This window comes from Equus przewalskii, chromosome 27, assembly GCF_037783145.1.
Source record: "Equus przewalskii isolate Varuska chromosome 27, EquPr2, whole genome shotgun sequence".
Classification (NCBI taxonomy): Eukaryota; Metazoa; Chordata; class Mammalia; order Perissodactyla; family Equidae; genus Equus; species Equus przewalskii.
In genome coordinates, this window is record NC_091857.1 from 28,500,868 (window position 1) to 28,526,957 (window position 26,090).

The window sequence follows — 26,090 nt, forward strand, 5'->3', positions numbered from 1 at the left end:
GAAAGAAGGAGAAAGGAAGCCATCTATCTACCACCCTCCCACCCATACAGTGCGTACAGATGAAGAAAATATCTTGTTGAAAAAACAGGTATTTCTAAATTTGTGATTATGTGAATAAACGTATTAGATGACAGGTGGTAATCCGTACCTACCCCAAATGACAGAAATCAAATTTTTGTTCTCGACTTTATGACAGCAAATTCACATTGTATTTCACCAGTATCTACTGGTGTTCTGATAGAACATAACATGTTAAAACATGTTCCATGGTCAGGTCAAAAGTTTGAGAACAGAACTCAAAGAAAAGCTACCTGGCAATTTACAGTGATTAAGATCACAGGTCTTAGGGTCAAGCTGCCTGGCCCCCCCTTTTAACTAGCTTTGTGCCCTTGAGCAAGCTACTTACACTCTCCACAGCTCAGTTTTACTCATCTGAAAAACGCAAAAGTGCCAACCAACCTCACATAATTATGAGGATTAAATAGTTAATATATGTTATGTGCCTAGTGCCTGGCAATTAATAAACACCCCAAAAATGTCAGCTATTATTAAAAAAATAAAAAAAGGTATGATCAGTTTTAACAGGTCAGGTTTCTTTAAACAAGTGCTAATATACATTGAATCATATTTAGAACCTGCACTGGAAGGACATATCCAAAAGGTCAACTAAATAGTCTGCCAACTTGGGAAATCCATTTATAAAATATCATAGCTAAGTATGTATCAAAGCATGTAATTTTCTCCTTACACTGAGAAAATCAAGAGGCCAGGCAATCCACTTGAGATAGCTCAGATTTATCTGATTCAGTTTTAATGTGAGAAACTGAGGAAGGAAGGTACTGAAAGGAAAGAAAAATCTACTAGATCACATATAAAACTCTGGGTCAAGTATTTATAATTTTTACTGAAAGGTTTTTCATCAGTTAGCTCTTATTATGTAATAGGAAACATGCTGAATATTTAACATACATTATCTCATTTAATCCTTAAAACAATTCTGACATAGGAAGACCACCAGAGCAAAGCCAGGAGTCTGAAACATTATGAGGATAAGACACTGAATCATCTACAGATGTAAGGCAATGTGAATTTATTCTCGTTTTATTAACATTATGAAAAAATGTTAAAGAGTTTATAAACAATAGGTCTGACATAGCAAAACATGAAGAATATGCACATTTATGCACTCATGTCGTTGACTATGAATCTAGACATACATCTACAGTAGGATTCAGAGTGGTATCTTTCAGACATTTAAATGTTTACATGATGCCCCAAATATTCCTACCTGTGGAGGTGGCACTGTTATAGGCGCTGGAACAGGGATAGGAGGGACAGGCACAGGTAACGGTTTAGGTATGGGCGACACGGGTTCTGTGTGTGAGGTTTCTGCCCCTCCATTTTGAGCAACTTCATTTTCATGCTTCTTGGGAATTCCTTTCCAATCTATGAGAGTTAAAGAAATTTTAAACAGTTTGCCATTTCCAGTTTATAACTTTAAACCCAGAAATGATTTTTTAAATATTAAAAAATCAGCATTCTAACTATTAAAGAAATGCCTATGCTAACTTATAAATGTTAATTGTTTAAATTAATGGATAACAATAGCAAACATGCAAAAGAATGCTTACTGTGCGCCAGGCAGACTTCTAAGCATTTTATATCTATTAATTCATTTAATTCTCATAACCATCTATAAGGATGTCCTATCATTATTCCCACTTTATAAATGAGGAAAAGACACTTTGTCCAAGGTCACATACCTAGTAAGTGGCAGAGATGGAACTCAACCCAGACACACCTGGCTCTAGAGTCTATGTTCTTAACCACAACAGTGGTCTGCCTGGATTAAAGATCCTGGGAGGGAGAAGCAGGATTTTTACTCTGCACCAGAGCCTCTCAGAATGCCTGGTGCATAGCAGACCCTTCATAACTGTTTGCCTGGACAGAAACCCAGCTCTATGCTTGAGTGAAGGCATCATGCAAGGTGGAGGGAGGAGTTCGGTATGGGAATAGTTCAGCATTGTTTCACCTCCTTTCGGCTCTCAAACCATCACTCCTGCTTGAAGCTTCCTTTAAACGTTCTTTCTATTTTGCCATGCCACCCTGTACTCCTCCTTGTGCTGCTATCAATCTCCAGGCATGCTCATACATTCTGCCATCTTCCGCACCACAATTCCACTGTCCTGGCATTTTTAATATCCAGGCCCACAAAGAACCTTCTTGTCTCAAATGTTTACTTCTGATTGCTACTCTGGACATTTAAACATTTTCAAAGAAATTATTATGATATACTGGATTAAAACACAATACCAACGATGCTCAGTTTAAGACTCATTTGATCTAAGTTTTCACAGTGAAAAATTCTACTTAAGATCTACTTAATACCGTAGTTAATAATTAGCCCCACAATTAGTAGTGATTTCATTTGGTCTGCATCTTTCCCACTAAAACTAAGTTGCATATGGGCAAAGACCACATTTATCTTAATTCACTGTTTCCCTAGTTTATAATGGAGATTGGCACACAGTGGGTACTTGAAAATTTTCTTCTCAAATATCACTTCCTAATGCAAAGAATATTTGTCATATGTACTACCAAGAAAATAGATGAATTTTAAAAGAAATTAAATACTGCTTTACCTGGATTAAGTGTATCACTGTCCAACATTCCTCCTTCACAAAAACTCTCCAGTTCTTCAGGCTTAACTTTGTCCCATGGAATATAAGTAACACCAAGTTCTACATCCCAATACTGCTTATAATCTGCCTTTATTCCTTTGTTTAAGGCCCAGGCAATCTATTTCACCATTATTTAAAATATAAAAAAGAAGGAAGGGAGAAGAATGTCATAAATTTTCAGAGTTAACTGTTCCCTACCATTCTAATCATTCAGACTTGGGCAGCAAGGGAGTAATCTGGCCCAGCTATCCCTGGATCTCACTCAAAGCTTTATTTGACAGTAGGCGATTGGTTACCCTTTTATCCCACTTTGTCCTAGGATGGAAATTTGACTGGCATCACACATCTTACCCATTCCTCCACCCACCCACCCGCTTAATCCAGCCAGCATAAAACTTAGAGAAAAGGAAATGAGAGAAAGGTTGAAGCTCCTTGTACAACCCAGCATAAAAAAAGTGGGAATTACTTTCAAAAGTTTTGGGTACCCTGGAATTATTCAATAGACAAAATCCTTTTGTGTAATCCAAGGGTAGAACAGAGTGTTATGACACTGAGGAAACACTGACTCTGGCCCCTTAGGGGAAGAATACCAAGGAACCTATATCTTTTTCTCTCTTTTTGGTGAATATTTTTCATAGTTAATTCTGAGATGATAAACTTTAAAAACGGAGTGTAGAAAATACAAAATTTCTGAATGACAAATATTTTACTAAATAACATTATATTTAAAGCACTAATTAATTAAATACCTTTACGAACCTACCTTTTTTTTTATAAACAAAATTCTACCTTGCACCTAACTTTGAAAATTTTATGTTAACTTTTAGGAGATAACCTCTTTAAAAATAGATGCCTATGAAAGGCCCCAGTGTCCAAAATTACAGTTCGTAAAAAGCCGTCTAATATTATGCATTAACTTTTTTAAAAAATGAATTGTAAGGTATAAAACTATACCTTTATGGATTTCTGGTTCACTTTATAGTTTCCTCGGCTCAGTTTCTGCAGGGCACGATAAGCGTCTTGCCTATGAACCATAACAATATAGGCACAGCCTCTGGGAGGAATCATCTGCTCCAAAACATTTTAATATTATAAAATATATCAAAATCAAAGAGCAACAAGACATAATACTGAGAAATCAGTTCTAACAACACCAACCACAATCCCTCTGCCCCAAACCAGTGTTCTATAATCTGAGATTAACTTTTTGTAAATTGTCAGTTCAAGTTTGGTCTCATCTGCTAATTATTAATGAACCTACAGTCCCCCAAGCTTTGTTATATAAAGGCTTTTCTAGAAAAAGGTTTTAAATGAAACACAGTTATCCAAGGACTGTAGTTAAATGGTAGAGAATGCTAAACATGGACTCAGAAAACCTAACCTGTAGCCACATCTTCTACAAACCTGGGCAAATTTTAACTTAGGTCTCAAGTCCTTAATTTCATAAAATGACAATCACATCTATCCACTGTCATTAAATAATTTAATAAACACTCACATTAATTGATTCAATTGGACCAAACTCTTCTAAGAGACTGGCAACGTCCTGCTGAGTAGTCCTTTTGTCCAGTTGTCCCACCCAGAGTGTAGTACTACAAACTTAAAATAAAATTATAATCATAAAAATATACACACTTGATAATCAGCAGCACTGTACCTTACATGAAAAAATTCATTACAGAAAATATGCATGAGTTACATTACGATACCACAAGTTTAAGTAGTAAATCCTATATACATTAAAATACATCTTAAAAAATTCTAGAAAAATGTGGTAGTACTTCCAGAAACGGAACCAGGATAGTGAAAGGTACACATAAGAGTTGGAAAAAACTGTCCTTTTTGTGCATAGATCTCAAAATTTCATCTATGAAAACTGGGGCCAGAGAGGCAGTAACTTGCCCAAGGCCACCCTTGGTAAGAAAACAGCAGAGCTAAGACTTGACCCCAATTCTCTTGATCACCAATCAATTCAGTGCTTTTGTTCACTATATGTAGTTGTCCCTTTCCAACTGTCGAGTGTAAATGGTTTTTCTCTTATGTTGTGTCGTAGGAAATAAGCCTTACAGAGTTAGTTTTACACATGCCCTAGTCACACTGTAAATTAAAATTTCACTAACAGCTACAGACTTATATGAATAATGTGTCTAGCAGACCTTATCAAACATATTCTAAACATATGATGAGATTCAGGAGATAATGCAAACTAATAAACTGTATAAATTACAAATATTTATAAAAGAGGGTATTAGTTATAATGGAAAAAAGTTAAAACTTTCCCATTGTGCATAAGGGAGCTAATTAATGACTTTATATTTCATACATGAGATTCAAGACTCACTATTAGTTTGCTTCACTCCTTATTGCTGCTTTATAGCTGGCTTAACGTACAAAAGCAAATCCAAGGGTATATACAAAAGCACAAATGAGTAAGACATGATAAGCTGCTACTTTGCTAATAGTTATAAAGGATTTTAAACCCAGGACCTGAAAAAAATAATGCAGGAAGTTTAAATGTAAAGGTTAATTTACCACTTGCAGTTTCTGGTTTGATCTGAGGAAGGCCTTTTTGTCGGCGTTCTCTTTCTTTTTCTCGATCTCGTCTTTCCTGGGAACGAGATCTAGGAGAATGTCGACGTCGATCTCTTGACCGGGATCGAGAACGTCGATGACGAGACCTTCGAGATCTAGAACCAGATCGAGATCGTCTCCTTTTTGGTGACCTAATATTTTCATGAAGAGGGAGAATGGATAGCACATGGAGAGAAAATAGAAAATGTAAGCATGTGTCAATTTGAAAACAAAAAATATAACTAGCTAATTTAATGTTTGGATATGTAAGAATTTGACAGCAGGGAATTCATTTCAAAGATTAATATGTTCAAAGTTAGAAAGTATGCATACGTTTTAAGGGAGATAAATAAGAACGGTAACATACAAAAAGTATCTCTCATCTTTGATACCCCTAGCACTATACTAAATTACATCCTCGTAGTACAAGAAGCTAGTAATCATCATTGAGATATACTGCTACTGCTGTTAGCTATCTTCTCAGTAATTTAATGGTAATTAGTCTTTGGGTGGTGAACATGATGTAGCCTACGAGAAATCAAAACATAGTGATGTATACCTGAGATTTATATAATGTTAGAAACCAATGTTACTTTAATTAAAAAAACAGAAAAGGAAAAAAGAGTTTAAGGGGATAGGGAAGAGGCAAGTAGGTACGACTACAAAAGGCAACATGAGCAGCCCCTGTGGGGATAAATGCTCTGTATGTTGACTACTGATGCTAATATCCTGATACTGTACTATGGTTTTGCAAGATGTTACCAAATGGCAGAAACTAGGTAAAGGGTAAATGGGACCTCTCTGTATTATTTCTTAAAATTGCATGTGAATCTACAATTATCTCAACAGTTTAATTCAAAAAAAGACAACAGGAATCAATTTTAACTAGAGAAAACACCTATTATGTGGAACCAATTGTTGCCTTAAAAAAATTTATTTAGGGGCCAGCCTGCTGGTGCAGCGGTTAAGTGTGCACATTCCGCTTCAGCGGCCTGGTGTTTGCCGTTTGGATCCCGGGTGTGGATGTGGCACGGCTTGGCAAGCCATGCTGTGTCAGGCGTCCCACATATAAAGAAGAGGAAGATGGGCACGGATGTTAGCTCAGGGCTAGTCTTCCTCAGCAAAAGAGGAGGACTGGCAGCAGATGTTAGCTTAGGGCTAATCTTCCTTAAAAAAATAAAAAAATTTATTTATTAAATAGTAAAAAGAGATATGTGTAAAGTGAAAAACACTGCTTTAAGAAACGAAAAACATCCATTACACCCCCTGCCCCAAAAGTATAACCTTATTATAGTATTACTTATCTTTCTACTTTTGTTGGTTGATAAACTTGAAACGGAACTTTGATTACATAATTCATATAATTCCATGTATATCTGTATGTAGGCATTAGAGTAACTCAAAGGAAAAAAATGTGGTTAAGATGACTGACCTTAGATTTTTTTTTTTTAAAGATTTTATTTTTTTCCTTTTTCTCCCCAAAGCCCCCCGGTACATAGTTGTATATTCTTCGTTGTGGGTCCTTCTAGTTGTGGCATGTGGGACGCTGCCTCAGCGTGGTTTGATGAGCAGTGCCATGTCCGCACCCAGGATTCGAACCAACGAAACACTGGGCCGCCTGCAGCGGAGCACGCGAACTTAACCACTCGGCCACGGGGCCAGCCCCTGACCTTAGATTTTTTTAATGTACTTCTCCTGCTCCCACTCCATACATAGAGACATATAAACATACCAAGTGTTATTTTATTTTTGGGGAGGACAATTGGCCCTGAGCTAACACCTGCTGCCAATCTTGCTCTCTTTGCTTGAGGAAGAGTGGCTGTGAGCTAACATCTGTGCCCATCTGCTTCCATTTTGTATGTGTGGTGTTGCCACAGCATGGCTTGATGAGAGGTGTAGGTCTGCGCCTGGGATCTGAACCTGTGAACCCCAGGCCACTGAAGCCGAGCATGCTGAACTTAAGCACTATGCCGCCAGGCCAGCCCAGGAAGTGTTATTTTATTAAGGCTGCATATCTGAAAACAATCCAACTTGATTTTAATCTCTCTGTCTCCTAAGACACACAGGATTGGAAAAACATTCCTATAAATTACCTGGATGCTGACCTAGATCTTGACTTTCTGTTATCAGACATATGCCGCTTAACCTCTTGAATACAAGGTTGTTCCACTTCCATTTCCTTAAGAAGAAAAAACAACAATAAATGAACATAATTAAATGAGAAAAGTGGAAATTATAAATAGAGGCAATAGGACAAAATCTAAAGAACAGTGAATTACAAATCTCTTGTCCTGAAACAGTTCTCTTTTGGTTACTTGAGACCAAACTACTAGTTTAATAATGACTGGTCATCAGTGGGAAAAATTTTTTTTATATGGTTTACAAGATTAGAATACTTCTCTACTTCTAGAAACTACCTCATACAAGTTACATACTGTTTTAACAAACCATTACCTAAAGTAGTGCATTAGGCACTGGCTAAGCATCCTATTATGTATCTCAATCCTCACAGAACCCTGTGGAACTTAGTAGTCTTATTAGGTCCACTTTCCAGATGAAAAACTTAGGGCACAGAGGTTACTGTGTGCCCCACATAACAGTCTTTCTTCATATTAAAAAATGATGGCAAGCAAAAAGGCAGGAATCCGCATGTAAGTCAAGGCAACCAAACAGATAACCAACAACCTGAGAATAAAGTGTTACCTGATGTGCCTTCTGTGTAAGTGGTTCACTCTGTGCCTGAAAAGAAGCTTGGAAAGGCTGCTGCACGGGGGGAGTTGGAGGAATCACAGACTGAGCCATGGGAGGAAATGGAGGTGTAGGAAGAAGGCCAAATCCTGGCATCTGTCCATTAGGAGGAAGCGGAACCTTTTCGTATGTTAAAACAAAAAAAAGTGTACGAGTAGATTTTAAGTAATAGCTACCAAAAATAATCAGAAAAACGCTTACTACTTTATATAAAACTAAAACTTCTTCAGTAAATTTTGATCAAGGAAAAACATGACATACACAACAATTTCCACAGGTACAATCTTTAGCCAATCTTTATACATCCAAGTATACAGCTTAAAAATCCTATAGCTCCTGTTAAAATTATGAACACACAGGTTTGGTATTACACATTTAATAAGACATAATTTCATTTATATGAGGAAGCAATGTGACAGATGGAGCTTAAAGTCAGAGGGTACTCTATTGCAAGTTGTCTCTCTTCAACTTTAAAGGCAAGTAAGCCTTTTCAGAGGGAGAGTGGCTAGAAGCATTCACTTCTAGGTTCACTTTTAAAAGATTTACTCCAAGGAGTTTCAACCAACATGCCTACTTTTAGGGTTTCAAATATCATAATAATAATGAGAGTAAACCACAACCTAACCTATTTCTGTATGTGCCATTCCAATGCCAATACAAATAAAGTATAACTATAATGTCATTATGTCATAAAGACGTATTCTATCTAAATTATTTATAAACTTTCAGTAATTGTTAAACATTTGGAAATAAGTTTTAAACTGGCTTATAAAGTACTTTTCAAACTTCATTCATCAATAAGTTATAAAAATACAACATCAATTTCATGTTACCAAACATAAAGAATGGAGTGAACATGATACAGATGAGAAAATGAATATACTCCAAAGAGGTTTCTAGAACACTTTCTAAACTAGGATATAAAGTAGTATTTCCCAAGGCTGGTTGTACAACAAAATCACTACACAATTTAAAAAAAAATACAGATTCTCTAGAGAGTTGGAGCACTGGAGGACCAGGATTCATAATCTTTCTTTTCTTTTAAGATTGGCATCTGAGCTAACAACTGTTGCCAGTCTTTTTTTTTTTTGCTGCTTTTTCTCTCAAAATCCCCCCAGTATATAGTTGTATATTCTTTTAGTTGTGGGTCCTTCTAGTTGTGGCATGTGGGACACCGCCTCAACATGGCCTGATGAGCCATGCCACATCTGCGCCCAGGATCCGAACTGGTGAAACCCTGGGCTGCCGAAGCAGAGTGCACGAGCTTAATCACTTGGCCACAGGGCCGGCCCCACAAGATTCATAATTTTTAAATGCCCCGCCTCCTGCCCCCATAATAGAGATGCACAGTCAAGTTTAGGAAACTACGAATTTACCAAAATAAATTCAATGAACAAATTTCTACTAAATGCCTGCAATTCTCCAGTGTGCTATGCTCCTTTTACTGCAGATTGCAAACTGTATTCCTGAATGTTGAGAGCTGGAAGCCCTCTAAAGCATTTTATCACACATTTTTAAAAAAACCTCCTCACAAGGGAAAGAACTATATAACTAAACAAACCAGTTCCCTGAAATAGAACCATAATCTCTCTCTGAACAATTTTAACAAAAATACCTATTACTAAATTATAAGCATGTAATACCTTAGCATCCTTGTTTTAATTAAAGCAAAAAACAACCCAAATCACTTACGTGCTCAACAGCTTTTATGGTAGCTGTAGTACCACTTAGCCAATCACACAGCTAAATAATAGTGGTCTGTGAAGTGCAACTCATATGCTCTAATAACTATCAGCTGCAAGAAAAACACCTGTACCTGATGGTGCACTGGATCCTGCTGGATTGCCACCATTCGAGGTTGAAACTGATCCATATTTTGATGCTGGGTATATGCTGGCTGCTGCATGCCATCTCCAGGAAACCCACTGAAAATGATGAGCAACCTTTTTACCCATTCAAAAACACGTAAGAATCTTAGCCACATTTACACTACAGAAACATAAAGAATGTTATTCAGCAGTCATTAATAATCAACATTTTACGGAATCGTATATTTGCCTATATAAATTTATACGCTCAGCATTGTTCCCAACATAAAAGCCATTTTTTTAAATAGTTTTTTTTGTTGTTGTTTTGTTTTTGAGGAAGATTAGCTCTGAGCTAACTGCCAGTCCTTCGTCTTTTTTGCTGAGGAAGCCTGGCCCTGAGATAACATCTGTGTCCATCTTCCTCTACTTTACATGTGGGACGCCTGCCACAGCATGGCATGCCAAGCAGTGCCATGTCCGCACCTGGGATCTGAACCAGAGAACCCCAGGCTGCCAAGAAGCAGAACGTGTGAACTTAACTGCTACGCCACCCGGCCGGCCCCCAAAAGCCATTTTTTAATGTAAATCTGACAGGATTCCCTCCCTCATTTGGGAGAAAACCCAAAATATCACAATTTTCAAAAACAATGACTCCATATAAAAAATTATTTGTTACCGAACGTTACTTACATCATGCCTTATAATGATCACCAACTCTACATCCACTGAGGAAATAGAAGAAAGAAACTTACAAGGGTGCCTGTGGAGGAGAAGCAGCAGGCGTGGCAGCAGCGGGCACGGCAGCAGTGGGCGCAGGCGGAGCAACAGCAGCAGCAGGTGCTGTGGTGGCAGCGGCAGCAGCAGCATCTTCTTTCTTTGATTCTTCCACAGCTTCTGGCTCATCATCATAATCAAATCTATCAAGTAGCTTCTGGAATAGGTATGTCAATATTCCATTTTAAAATTCAGGTTGTGATTTACCGCACAAAAAAACTTTATGAAAACAACAGATGTGTACCACCATCTATAATCCCACCATGCTGTCACATACAATCTCATTTTCCCACTTCATTCATAGACAAATTTTACAGAAATGCCATTTGGAAAAGACGTAATTTTTTATTCTGCTTTTCTTCCCCAATTACAAGTGCAGGATTTTCTTTTTAACTATTCTCTATATGCTTATTTTATAATTAACTTAGAAATATAACTATTTTACTAAAATACTCACTTTCCTAGACTAAAAACTTCTGGAACTTGCACACGTGAAATGGGTATACATTTTCAGTCAGCTACAAAATGGACAAAAAGAATGACTGTCTTGTCCAATCACTATAAATGTCTAGAGAAAAATGTCCATATGCTGCTTACTCAAGAATATACTACCACGAAAAAGAAAAAAGAGAATGGCATGGACAGGGCCATAAAGAAGTCTCACTACCTGTATACTAGCTTCTTTCATCAAACTTCACAGCTCACCTCAAGTTACCAGAAACTTTCATTAAAAAAAAAAAAAGAATCAGGGCACCTTACAAGATCACTTGTCTAGAAGAGCCACTTAAAAACACAATTCCATTTATTCAGAAAGGAAGGCAGGCAGGCAACACAATGAACACCTACTACTGTGTTTTGGTAGATTACGTATGATACTTCATCATCATAAGAAGCATGTAACGTAGATACAGTTTCTTCTTTTCACAGACAAGGAAACGAAGGCTCAGGGGATTAAGAAACATAACCAAGATTGTACAGTCAGTGAATGGGAGAATCAGGATATGGACACTGATCTTTTAGACTTCAAAGCCGGCAGTCTCTAGCATCCAACAAGCAGTCTCTTCTCTCAAGCTGTGCCCATTCTTCTCATGAACTTTCAACCTCAAATTCCTAAACTTGTGTTGTTCTAGGATAGTACTACCTAGAAATTCTGCTTCTACTTTACTGGACAACAGATTTCTAAATCAGGAAGGGAAGTCCCCTTCTTGGACAACACTTGTGTTTCTTTGTAATTCTAGGCCATGTGATTAAAGCTTCTTATTATAACTGAGTGAGATCTAACATGGCCAAGGCACCCTGCTGTCTTATGCACATTAACTTATTTAACCCTCATGGCAACAATAAAATATAGGTACTACCATGGCTATTTTACAATGGTTGACACTGAATATTTAAGTAACTCATCACCAAGATAGAGTCAGTGATAAGAGCTAAAATTAAAATCATCTGAACTGTCTACAAAGACCAAAACATATGATTCTTGGCAATTTATCACATATATAGCCATGTGCCACATAACAGTGTTTCATTCAACAGCAGACCACATATATGACAGTGGTCCCACTCAGTGACTCACCCAGAGCAACTTCCAGTCCTGCAAGCTCTAGTCATGGTAAGTGCCCTATACAGGTGTACTAATTTTTAATCTTTTATACTGTATTTTTACTGTACCTTTTCTGTGCTTAGATACAGATACACAAATACTTACTCTTGTGTTACAACTGCCTACAGTATTCAATACAGTAACATGGCTGTACAGGTTTGTAGCCTAGGAGCAACAGGCTATACCATCTACGGTTGCGTAAGTACACTCAATGATGTTTGCACAATGACGAAACTGCCTAGTAACACACTTCTCAGAATGCATCCCCGTCGTTAAGTGACCCATGACTGTAGATATGTTCTTTAAAGTTTGAAGATTTATACCTATTGTGTTCGGAAAAGATTTGAAGCAGTTAAAAAATTAAAACTGAGATCTATCCAAAAGGACATTTTTGTCACTTTTTAGGAAACTGAAGATCTACGAAGCAGCTGAAATAAACAAATTGTTCCCGGTCAAGCTGTTTGACTAGCTTAAAATAAACCTTTTTAGTCCAAGGAGAAGCATAGAATTCCCTTTTCTAAATTTGATATAACTAACAAACACTGACCAACCCATTTAATGTAAAACACTAGAGGAATCATAACTCAAATTAACAACAAAACAAGGATGCCACTATCATTGCTATTATCAACACTTTTCTGAAGTCCTAGCCACAAGTACAATAAGAAAAGAAAAAGAAACAGGCACAGATGTTGAAAAGGAAAAGTCAAGTTTAGTAGCTACCTAGAAAATCTGAGAGAACCAACTAGAAAACAAAGCATTTAATACCATGACCATTTACAAGAAAATAATCAACAGTTTCCCTCTATAGCATCAATAACCAAATGAAAAGTGTTATGAAACATTAAACAGGAAAAATGAGTAAATATCTAAGAATAAGTGAAATGTGAAACATACAAGATATATGAAAAAAGATTTTAATAAATGGAGATTCTGTATAAGAAGCTATCAGTACTTCTTAAATTAACCTATAAATTCATAAATTCTAAAATTTATGCTAAAGTTCATCTGGAAAAGTATGCTGTGATGGTTAAGTGTACATGTCAATTGGGCTAGGTTATGGTGCCCAGTTGTTTGGTCAAATATTAATCTAGATGTTGCTGTGAAAGTAGTTTTAAAATACGATTAACATTTAAATTAGTATATTTTCAATGAAGAAATACCCTCTATAATGTGGGTGGGCCTCAACCAATCCGTCCTTAAGAGCAAGGACTTAAGTTTTCTGAAGAAGGAATTCTCAAGACAGCAACACAGAAATCTTGCCCTGCAGAATTCAGACTAAAGACTGCAACTCTCACCTGAGTTTCCAGCCTGCCAGTGTGCCCCACAAATATCAAATTTGCCAGACTCCACAACTGTGCTAGCCAATTCCTTAAAAGTCAAATCAATCTCTCCCTCTCTCCCCTTTGTGTGCGTCTTTGTGTATAGCTGGATAGATAGATAAATAAATAAAATTGGTCCTGTTTTTCTGGAGGCCTCTAATACATATGCCCAAGAATAGCCAAAGAAAGTTTAAAAAAGAATAAGGGGAAGGGGAACACCTGGAAATGAAACAGTATATAAGTTGCAAGTATTTAAATTGTTATGATGCGGAAATAATTATTAGTGAGACAGAACAGTGTCCAGTATGGACATAGAAACAAATGAGAATTTAGTGTATGACAAAAATAGTGAGGGAGAATTGGCTATTTCCAAAAATATAAAGATTTAACTATCTTGAATGCTTATTCTAAAATAGGTTCCAGATGAAAAGAAGAGACAAACACAAAAAACAAGACTATAAAACTACGAAAACAAAATATAGAACTTTTAGTACAGGTGGGGAAAGTTTTCCAAATCACAACACAAAACAGACAACTAATAAATAAAACCACAATATGAAAAGAGTTCATGTTCACACGTGCACGGAAATAGCTCTGAAAGAATGTACTCAAATCTGTTCAAAGCAGAGTGAAATTGCTTCCCTTTTTCCTTTAGAACTTTGTTTTATTTGCATTTCTTCCCCAAAGCAAGTACCCCTTTTGTACTCAAAAATTTTACCTAACCTTCTTTTAATCAATAGTCAAAGATATAATGACAACCAGCATTTACCATATGGATTCTTAATTTGGACTACCAATAATCAAGTTATTGTATCTTATAATTAGAATGCCAGGAAGAACAAAATTTTAGACTAGATTAAACTGTTTTGGGATTTTCAAACTTTTCTGTTTTTTGCAATGAAACCTGTAAAATGAAATGAAATTTTATATAGCCACAAACTCAATACATAGACAAGACACAAGACAGACAAAGAGTGGAGTTGTCTGGGTTAACATTTCGACAGGAAGTTCTGAGCTGTGCATAATCAGCACATCTGTATCCTTAGTGGCAGATCCTTAAACATGCCTAAGGCCCAACAGAGGAGTTGGAAGACACTGAACCAATCCAAACCCTCATGTTATAGATATGGTAATTAAGGTTTTTAACAGCAAAAAACAGAAAGCAACTTAAATATCTATCAATAGGGGAATGGCTAAACTGTAACGTGTCCATTAACCTAATACTCCTAATAAGCACTCAGTAAAAATGTAGATCTCAATCTATTAACCTTAACAACAGAGACAAGAGGATTAAGATCAAAACAAGCAAGTCAAAAATAGTGTATATATATTATGACCAAATAAAGAAAAGCATATATCCACAGTAAATTCTGAAAAGATATACAGCAAAATGTTACTGTAGTTATCTTCAAGTATGAGGGTTAATGGTGAATGTTCTGTTTACTTTTCCTTTTTACTAAAAATTTTTGTGATGAGTATATATTACATTTATAACCAGGAAAAATGTTTTGATGCTGAGGGAGAAAAATCCCTCAAACAACAAAACAAGAAAATGAACAAACTACAGAGAAGCTAGAGAAGGGTAACCTCCACGGTCCAAGCTGAGTGACATCAAGAGCCGGGCGGATTATGTGAGAGGAGCGTACCTTGTCAAATGCGGTTTTCTGTTCAGGCGGGGGGAAAGCAGCTTTTTGTTCAGGTGGTTGTGTAGGAGCTGTCTTTAACTGAGCTGTGAGAGCCTGAACCTGAGCCATCACAGCATTGTCAATGGCAGGAGACTGCGGTTTTGGAGGCTGCTGAAAAGTCTGAAGGATCTGCTGAAGCTTAAAGAACGGGAAAACTGATAAACCACATAAGGAAGTATACTCATAGTATCAAAAGTTAACTTGCTAAAAAATCTTAAAGGTGACTCAAAATAGCACAGACACAGAGTAAACTGGAAAAAAGGAATCTACCTTTTAGTAATGGTTAAGTTTGTTGTGAATGAATCTATCAGGGATACAATGTGCATCACTTAAGGTTAAAATTGTATGCTGATGACCCCAGTGGTAGAAAATGATGGTCAAAGAGAAGAGAAAATACACTTAAGTTGTAACCAAGGTAAATATATATTTTCTAGAAAAATGTAAAAAACATTTCCAAATAATTTTGAAATCAATCAGAAATGCTAGAATTGAGAGCACCAATATCAGCCACTTAGTAGTTGTAAAGTTCGCTCCACCAAGGCGTATTACTATTTCTCAGTGTGCTGTTCCCTTGTTTTTCACCTTTCCCCACTCCCCCCTAATGATCCCCATGCCATTACCTTCCTAGTGAAGGCTTTTCTAGTTGAAAAGTAGAAGTATTTCCACCCTTGAATGTGCTCATTAATTAGGTGTGGAAAATAAGAACTGACAATAATACCCAACTACAGGAATTTAATCTTTGGATAGGATAGGTGGTTTACCTGTTGACCTTGTGTCGTCTGAAACAGTTGGGCTACAGCAGCAAAAGCATCCGAGCTGGGCAACTGTGGTACAATTGGTACGGAGTTTGTAGTGGCTTGTGGGGGTTCAGAAGAAACCTTAACTGGAGGTGGAGGTGAACCTAAAAAAGAAAAGGTCAGTAAGCCCTAAGAAAACTTTAACTTACAAATTTTCCCTTTTAAACTCCATTAAGCTTCTTCAATGACACAACATTCCATTCAAGTAACATTCCATTTAACAGATAGTAAAAATACAGATTCTGTACAGTCTATAACAAGTACTGGAAGAGCAGACTTTTATTAGAAATAAGAATTATGCAAAGAAAACCATACCTTCCAAGATGCAAACTCAAGTTTCCTTATGGAAATTTTATACCAATATAAACAGACTTCAAACTTTTCATGAATAAAGTTATACTGTTTTCTAAGGTCACAGATACCCTTGACCATACCTTCATTATTAGTAACATTTTCTGCTACTGGGGCGGCATTACTGGTTCCTGCTGCCATGTCCAAAAGAGGTTGAATAATTTCAATCTTGAATACTCCATTTTTTTGCCAAAGGTTCAGCACACGGACTATTTTACTCTGTTATGTGTGAGAAAACATGAACGTACCATAAATAATTTATTATACCTCTTACAAAAAAAGAAAAAAAATCCCCTAGGCTAACATATCCATACTAAGTCTGTTTTGTAAATAGGAAAAAAAAAATCTATCATCAGAATTACAATTACTCTACTCTAATTAGCCTTTCTTTAGTAGTGTAATCTAGAGTAAGAAACAGACGGAAAACAAAAAAAGGGAAGAGAAAAGGAATATAACCTGGAGAATCAAAAGAAATACATTATAATAAAAAAAGTATTTGAAGTTTTCATTATATTTTATTTATGCTTACAAAGAGACTCTATCAATGACAAAAACTAGTTATCTTAGAGAAGTAAATGAAGTAAAAAAGAATTTCCTCAGGATGATCCTAACGGTTAAAATATTTAAGAAACTGGCCTGCAACTGCTAAGTTGTTTTATGGACCAGTAAATATGAAGGCGATCCAGAGAAGATGTGTTATTCATGAGTATAACTCGTATCTCCTACTCAAGGAATGATATTCTTTTCTCTTGTATATCTTTCCCAGAAAAGCACTCCTCCAAAAACATAAATACAGAATCTACAACACTCAAATTTATATGCCGTTTATTGTAAATGTCTCCATTCTTCATTATTTTGAGATTTACCAGTGTAATTCTCCCACTTACTGGAGTCCAGCTATTACGTCTGTAATGTTTTTCTACCTTTTTATAGTACACAGTTAAACCAGCTATGTATATAAGGAATTAAATACTGTAGTCTGATTGCTAACAGATGCCATTTATGCTCTAGCATCTCTACATGCTAAGGAAAGCCATCGATTATTGGTCCCTTCCTTCTGGAATAAGCAATAATCTGAGATGAGCACGGTCTTTCTCTACTGCAGAATTTCTTTTTCACTCAATTGTAAGTAAATCTTTCCAACAATGCCTTCTTTAGAGGAAGATGGTGCTCTTTTCATATTTCAACAGTACATTCCTGAAGGACTTCACAAGAAAACAGATGAGATGACCACTACAAAAAAAACGTGGGTTTTGTTTCAAGTTCACAGAGATCACTACATGATTATCTTCCTAGTTATACAGTAGGCTTCAAATATCTAATAAACATTTAAACAGATTTAAATAAATATAAAAACAAGAACACAAGTTTTAATTTAAAAATTATTAACTATACCTTATCTTCAGATGGACAAAGATATAAATATTGGAATGTAGCGGTTATGTTTTTAGAGAATCTTGGCCCAAAAACATCTTTATCAGTTCCAAACTGATGCCGAGACTGTCGCACAATTGAGTCGATTACATATAATCCTGGAACCTTGTATTCAGGTTTACACTACAAAGACAAAGATGTAAAGTCAATACAAGAAAAGCAAAATCACAATTTGACACCTATTAATCTCACTTTTATGAAACTTTGTTTATCCAATGATTGTTTCTATTTAGAAACTACTTGAGTGCTTAGCTCTCTTATTGGCTAGCTTGTCAAATTTCCCACAGGTCTATATAGAAGAATACAGCATTCTCTTGATACTTCAGATTCCCAATATTTTATTTCTCTCTGATCTCCCTATCCACCACCCCATAATTTCCCAGAATCAACATTACTTTATCAATCCCTAAGGCACTTGCATACAAATCCACTTACTATGATAGTCTCTACTCCAATTCACCCTGCTCAAAAAAATAATTTTTACCTTGTATTATCAAAAAAATGTTAACATATCAATTTTAATTCTATTAAAAGCACAGTAACAGAGAAACAAAAACTAAAAGGAGAGGTCATTTTGGCCTATCAAATTGACAAGATAAAAAGAATAGAGAAACAGGCACCTACACACATTTCTAGTACTACAGCTTTTACAGAAGATGATTTAGCAATAAATGCAAAGCCTTATTTGATCCAATAATTCTACATCTATAAATTTATTCTAAGGAAAACGATTAAGATGCACCTAATTTTTTCCATTAGGTCAGCCACTGAAGCGAAATGTCCAACAACAGGGAACTGGCTGAGTTAATCACAGAAACAATCATGCAATGGAATCTTTGCAGATGTCTATGATAAATTCAGTGGGAAGAGCAGGTTATCAATCAGTCTGCCACCATTTTCCCTCTTATAAATGTACAGGTACACAATAAAAATGAGTAGATCCAAACGTAAATCTTCACAGTAATCTGGGGTGGTGGCATGCAGGTAATATTAATTTTTTTCTATTTTACTTATTTGTACTTTGATCTGCTACTACAAACACCTCTACTGATCATTTTTATTGGTGTCTGTTAGAGCTCTAACTCCTGTCTCTCAGCCAGTATGAAAAGGCCATGGATCAGAGACATTTCCAAACACATTAGTGTGTATCATATGGCACAGCTCCAGGTTGGGGGAGAAGACAAAAATGTCTAAGTCTCTGTTCTTGGTCCTCCACTGAAATGTGGTAATCACACAGTTATAAAACAACATACAACAGTAAAACTGAAAAATGGTTTAATTATGATGCGACCAGGGAAAAGCTGAAAGAACTTTCACAAAGTGACTTCATTTGCAATACTACAAGCTGAGTTAGATGTCAACAGAGTGGTCAGGGCAGAGGTGGCACATCAGGCTCAAGGAGACCTCTATCCAGACACTCTTGTTGAGTGCTACCTCACACTAAGTGCTCAAACTACACGACTGCTATCAATTTGCTTTTGTTTTGTTAAAAACAACAAAAAAATTCTAGTAATTAAAAAGAACTTCTAGTGACAATTTATTTGCAGAGTGGCTTTAGAAGCACGTATCCAAATTACAATTTACAAAGTAAATTATAAATACTGATCATAACTAAAATGAGGTAATAATGAAACGGAGAGTTACCTTTTTGATGAACTTTTCTACTATTTGAACGACATGCTTATAAAGCTGAAAAGAATAAAAGAAAATTATTGTCCAGTTTACATATTTCTACATTTCCTAAAATTAGAAAATACTTAAAACCCTGAAATTTGCACAATTTGAATAATTCTCAAGATAAACTGAATAAACCATGAGAAATAATCCATAGTCAACAACTGAAAAAAATCTGAACAAATCAGAAAGGAATTAACTAAAACAGAAAAATCCCCCAAAACAGAAGTCCTTTTTTCAGATTTTTAATCAAGAAACCTTCATAAAGTAGTGTATCAGGCAACTTTATGAGAGGGATAACAACAATGGCCTTTGGAACAGAATAGTGCAGTTTTTACTGCGAGTCACTTATTTAGGTGTGATCTTGGGTATTAACTTTATTGAGCCCGAGGTCTGCTGATTTATGACAAGAATTAAACGAAATAAAAAAAAAAACAAATCCTACCATTCTACTCTCTACTTCAGTGAGTTCAACTCTTACAGCACCACACACACAAAAACGATAACTACGTGAGATGATGTGTTAATTAGCTTGATTGTGGTAATCATTTCACAATGCATATGTGTATCAAATCATCATGTTCTATTACATTATATTATTAAACATATATACAATTTTTATTTGTCAATTATACCTCGATAAAGTTTGAAACAAATACAAAGGACAAATACTAACAACAACTAAGAAAAAAAACCAGGTTTTGAAATAATATTTACAATGCGAATGTACCAAACTGTATTAACATGTACCTTCAGCAGAAGCTGGTTAGTGTTCTTTGTTTCAGGCCTGAATTAATTCACAAGATGCATTCTCACGTTTAATGATAACATTTTCAAAATCTCAAAAAATTTTTAAATTAAATATATTTTATTTTACTCTTACCTTAATAGCTTTAATAGCAGCTTTTGTGATGAGGATCATCTTGGCTCGAGAGATAGGAGGTTTCATATCCATAAGTGAAAAGAGCTTAAAAACAAAAAAAGAAAAAAAATTTTTAAATAAAGGTAAAATTAGAAGTCAATTTTCCAGTTCTACAAAGATATTTGCAATGTATTAACTAAAAGGATAACAAACATTTTGAACTAAGTTTAACAATTTGGCTAGTAAAGAAAACCAAGAGTCTTCCTACATACCTGCTCTACCACTTAGAAAATACACTGGGAAAGGATCATATTAAAAAGCAACAAAAACGAAAAAAGGAAAAAACATTAAGAAATTTACAAAACCTGCAACAGAAAAAACCTACAAAACTTTACTGAAGAACTCAAAAATGATCTGAATGGAAACAAACACGCCATGCTCCCCGGACTCAAAGTGGCAATAGTGTGACTCAATATTTAACGTATTCAATCTTTAATCCAAACACTGAGATTTTGGTGAACTTCAAATAATTCTAAGGTTCATTTGGAGAAACACACGCACTAAATCAGGCAAGAAATTTAAAATGTCATTATAAAGCTGGAATTCACAATTTCTTGATTTAGTCAGGAATAAAAATGACACCACATTTAACAAACCTCTCGACAGTAAATCCGACAATCTGGTGCTCCCAGGAGGCTTAACCACATATGCATGCTCCTTCCCCCAAAAGGTTAAATCCAACCAAGACATAATGAGAGCCCACAGAGGGTTATAAAGACAAAATCCTGACATTAAGAAGCTTATATCTAGCTTCTTAAATTACTGTTTTATTTTGTTTTGTTTAATCATAGGCACATACTCACCTGGGACTTCTAAAGATATTCTGAAATAATTTTCAGGGCTTCCTGAGCATTATCAACTTTGTATTTAATTCCTTTCCAATTAATGTTGATATTTCAAATATGGAATTGCTAAGACATAGACCTTACTAGACCACGACTAAGAGGCTAGCCTGAAGAATAAAAGTCTCTCCTCCCAGAGTAAACAGCCCCAAGTAACAACATATCCTTGAAATTCAGAGAGAATTTTCAAAGGTTTCCAAAATAACAGACACAGTAGGACTACAGATAACAGTAACAGTAATTTTAGAAAAGGTATGGAATGCCAGATATGAGCAATAGAAGAACAGATACTCTGTTTAAGCAGAGAAAGACAGAATTTTCCCATAAATAATATTAATACAGGAATTTATCTAAGAAAAGAAAGATTCTCTAAATAAACAGGTCATAATTCTTCATTATTTTAAAAATCCTCCTTGAGATTATGTGAAAAACAATTAGAAAGATAGTAATCTTTGAAATTACATAAACCAATGAGAAACTACAAAACAATTTAAAATATTTCAAGTTAAATACAAATTCTAAAAGTATCAACACTGCATGAAATATACAGCATACATCTATAAACGATATACTCTGACCATTTATAAGCTATAAAATTTATTAAGACAGTTGTTTATTACTGTTATTTTATTTCCTCCTCTGTACTTTAAAGCAGAGAAAAGGGATGCAGAAAAGTTTATACAAGGATCTTAAGAATGAGCAACAGGGGCTGGCCCCGTGGCTGAGCGTCAAGTTTGCAGACTCCACTTCAGTGGTCCAGGGTTTCACCAGTTCGGATCCTGGGCGCAGACATACCACTGCTCATCAGGCCATGCTGAGGTGGTGTCCCACACAGCACAACCGAAAGGACCTACAGCTAGAATATACAACTATGTACTGGGGGGGCTTTGGGGAGAAGAAGGAAAAAAAAAAGATCGGCAACAGATGTTAGCTCAGGTGCCAATATAAAACAAACAATGAGAACTACTTGTCTGGTCATTTAAAGCTTAGAGAGTCATATTTTAATGAAGCCTCAGCCAGAGCTAATATTCACTTAATGTTCTAAATAGCACTTCCTGATTATTTCTGCAGTAAGCAACCTGCCATATTAAAAGTCAGCTGAGCACACAAGACAGACCAGTGCACCTTCTGATGAAACACTCCATAGTCTATATTTAAATTACCACAATTCTTTTAAAAAGTTAAAATACAAATGATACCATATAGCAGTATAACCACCATTCAGGCAAAAGACCAGCAAGAGAACCTTCAAGCGCTATCACATGAGACAGTGGAAGGGTGTTAATATATTTCATAAAGAAAAGACAACTTTGGAAGAGAGGAAGGAACCAACATTTGAGTGCTTACGATGAACAAGGAAGAAATGCGTTTGGTGGTGCATTATTTCATGTAATCATATTGACAACTAACCTAGATTCTGTTACTCCTCTTTTGATATGATACTCAAAAGGGTTACATCTGTTTGGATGCCCAGGGAGTGGGTCGGAACTAAAGTTTGTTGACTGTAAAACTCACAAACCCTTATACTCATACCCTTACATAATGCTGCTTACTGACTAAATACATGCTGAGACTATTAACTATGGTGAAACATAAAGAGAAAAACGTACAGAAAAAAATATCAACCAGATGTCTGTGCCGGTCTATATACTGTACTGATTCAGGGATAATGATGAAACGTTGGATTTAATTTGGGATGCCTACTGAATATCCAGGCAGAGAATGGAATATAAATCTTGAATACAGAAGAGAGGGCCAGGCTAGAAATTGAAAGGTCACGGAATCAAAGCCATGAGCGTGGGTAAGACAGAATTTGTAGTTAGAAGAAAATCAAGAACATATAACCTAGCTAAGTTATACCAAAAATTTCGATGTTGTATAGAGAAGGGGGTTGCACAAGTGAACACCAAGACAAACGCCAGAAATTAAAGGCATTTGGCATGGTCAAATGCTCTAACAGGTTAATAAGGATGTGAACCAAACCTTGTTCATTCAGTCTGACAATCAGGTAGCTGAAGTAATACCAGTTTTTCCAAGTGATCCCAAAGTCCAACTGGTTAAGGAGTAAGTGGCAGGTAAGGAAGCAGACATGCAGTTTTGGAACATTTCTCATCCATACAACAAATATTTGAGAGCTCAGTTAAGTGGCAAGTTCAATGTTTGGCACATAAAGAGGAGACAGAGTCATGTTTCAATGCTTTACAGACGACCACCCTTAAAATATCTCCTACCTGTTAGCATTATAACGCTTCATCATATTTCAGGTTCTTTTTAGATGCCCTTTACTTTCCTTTATCAATGTCTTTCTTAAATCTTAAAGCTGGAAATTTGTATTTGATATAATTTATGAAGAAAAATACAGGCAGACACAGAAATTTCACAACTGGAGGTTTAAAAATTATCTTTTAAAAGCTCAATTAATGTTACTAATATTTTATTGGCTTCTTCAAAGCACAAATTCATCAGTCGACCTTTTGCAAGGCAAAGGGGATATTTTGCAAATATCCCCTGATATTTAGATCAACACCTTCACTGGATAGATACAGCACAGAAATGACACTGAAACTGATATACTTTACTGTCACCATGCACACTGACACTACCTATTTGGATAGAAATTCTAACAGCCTTTATGGTGAGGCAGACATTATAATTCTATTTTACAGATGAGAACACTGAAGCACAGAAGTTCAAGAATCTGCTCAAAGCCATAAAGCGAATTTAGTGGTAAATTCAATCTGTAGTTTACCATTTCCTGAAGCTCAAGTTCTTTCCAATAAGAACCTAACAATGAGGAAATTATTTACTTAATACTATAATACATTAGCACACAGGAATAGTGCACAGATATTCAAGATGATAAAGACTATATAGCTAAGTAAAAAAATAAGTAAATACACATGTAGACTCAAATGAGAAGGTGATACTAAAATATAATTGTTATGAGGGGTTAGATCCAAAGATTTTTTAATAAGAAAAAAAAGTGGCACAGTGGTAAAGGGATCTCTCCAGGCAAGCAACAAGTTAGAGGTAATATACCGAGTCCTTACCTGATCTAGAGCAAGCTGCAATTTAAATAAGGGAGAAGTGTTACGGCCACCAGTGCTGACTGAGGAATCTCTTAGAAGTATACAACCTTGTGGTAATGTAAGATTTAGATTAGTTACCAAATTTTTGAGCACAATAAATTTCTGTTTGAGTAACGATCAGAACACAGGCTCAATAATCAACTGGGAAATCCTGGCTCAAGCACTCGCTGACTCTGAGAAGTTGCTCCTTCATCTGTAAAATGAGGATAATAATAATCCCTATTTATTCAGGGAAGTTTAAGAATACAAAGAATACACAGAAAAGCACTGAATGCAGCATCTAGTACAGAGTAAATATGTGACAGTACGCTAATGCTATTATTACTACTACACACAATTTCGCTGAAAAAAGGAAGGATCCTGGAGATAATTCAGAGCAGTGTTCTTCAAACTGTGGGCTGAGATACTTTAGATTATAGAAATGAGCTTAAGGGGAGTGACGGAACTTTTCTACCAGAATAGAGTGAAAAATAAAACAGCATTATATACAGCAAGATAAGTACTGTTTGGTGAAACTTCGAAGTTTTGCGTGTGAGCGTGCACGCACAAACATGTCTCAATGTAAAACTGTCATTCTCACTGTGGGGGGGTCATGGTCAAAAAATATGAAAGGCAATGACTCAGAGAAAAATTCTTTTGTTTTAGAAATGAGTAAAATAAAGCCCAATCTTACTGCTGGTCATCTTTCGATAATGTGCAGATTTCTCAAACCATTAATACATTTCTTATGGACAAACTGTGGGGAAAAAAGTAGCATAGCCAAGTTGGAAAAAATTTCATATTTTTCAATCAAGTTTAAAATACACAGAGTAGTATACACAGGGTAGAAAGAAGGGTAAAGATAATTCAGGCTCTACTTATTTCTGACCAACATCCAATCTCGGCTAACAAACCTCAAGAAAAAAACCTATATCAACTTTATATATAAAAGTCTGAAAACTACAAAATTTAATATAATTCCAACCAGCTCCAGAAGTGAAAAAAATCAGACATTGTGGTATTCTGAAAAGAGTGAGAAAGACCTGGTTTTGAATCTGGGTCCAGCCATGTAAATGATTCTCAGTAAATTCCTTAACCTCTGTAAGCCACAAGCGTCTTCATACTGAGGAGGATAGACCTGTTACCTACTTGATAGGTATCAACGAGAACTAAAGTAGTCTTTGTATATGCCACGACTAGTCTATCACCCCGCAACAGGGCAAGCGCTCAATAAGCATCATTAGGTGCGGCATTCTCCCTACTACTACAGCCCATATTCAGGATTAATGTAATCTGTTAATGAAAACAAATACGTCAAAGCAGCCAGAGAAAACCATGCAATTCTCCTACATAGAATAACAGCAGCAGTAGGCCCCAAAAAGTACAAGACCCCCTCAGAAGGCATTAGGAAAAACATACTTGCCAGCAACAGATATGAGTATGACTTTTTGCTTTGTCACTAGCTGAAGGACTACGAGAAAGTCTAAATATGAACACTGTCCTGCTGTATGACATATAGAAGTCTAATATACAAAGTATTCTAAAAATTATGAAGAAATCATTCATCCCGATCCCTTATGTCAATAAAAATGAATTTCAAGAGATGATAAAGAAATGAGAATATTTGGCCTGTGACACCTGTACAATTCATAGTGTTTGGGGGTTAGTCAAAGTAATGATACTATGCTATTTACTCATAGTATAAACTTTTACAAGTTTACTTAACCTTTCTAAACTTCAAGGATTTTTAAAATCTGAAAAGGGGGATTAACAGTACTCACTTCACCTGATAAGGCTGTTAGGATTAAAT

At 35.8% G+C, this 26,090-nt stretch overlaps 1 protein-coding gene across 4 annotated transcripts in view; it reads right to left on the reverse strand.

The window, feature by feature from the left end:
* Nucleotides 1-26,090, reverse strand: part of SCAF4 (SR-related CTD associated factor 4) — a 61,936-nt gene that overhangs the window by 20,298 nt on the left and 15,548 nt on the right. For 2 of the 4 annotated variants that reach the window (XM_070597282.1, XM_070597284.1), the window contains exons 2-16: nucleotides 20,332-20,415; nucleotides 19,419-19,463; nucleotides 17,736-17,897; nucleotides 16,424-16,559; nucleotides 15,954-16,093; nucleotides 15,154-15,330; nucleotides 10,561-10,739; nucleotides 9,817-9,925; nucleotides 7,956-8,120; nucleotides 7,346-7,431; nucleotides 5,214-5,404; nucleotides 4,180-4,280; nucleotides 3,636-3,749; nucleotides 2,643-2,799; nucleotides 1,289-1,446 (exon numbers count right to left, since the gene is read on the reverse strand). In XM_070597282.1, the coding sequence (XP_070453383.1) occupies nucleotides 1,289-1,446; nucleotides 2,643-2,799; nucleotides 3,636-3,749; nucleotides 4,180-4,280; nucleotides 5,214-5,404; nucleotides 7,346-7,431; nucleotides 7,956-8,120; nucleotides 9,817-9,925; nucleotides 10,561-10,739; nucleotides 15,154-15,330; nucleotides 15,954-16,093; nucleotides 16,424-16,559; nucleotides 17,736-17,897; nucleotides 19,419-19,463; nucleotides 20,332-20,415 (2,004 nt within the window). The remainder of the gene's footprint in view (nucleotides 1-1,288; nucleotides 1,447-2,642; nucleotides 2,800-3,635; nucleotides 3,750-4,179; nucleotides 4,281-5,213; nucleotides 5,405-7,345; nucleotides 7,432-7,955; nucleotides 8,121-9,816; nucleotides 9,926-10,560; nucleotides 10,740-15,153; nucleotides 15,331-15,953; nucleotides 16,094-16,423; nucleotides 16,560-17,735; nucleotides 17,898-19,418; nucleotides 19,464-20,331; nucleotides 20,416-26,090) is intronic. The other 2 variants (XM_070597281.1, XM_070597283.1) reach the window with 1 other exon arrangement.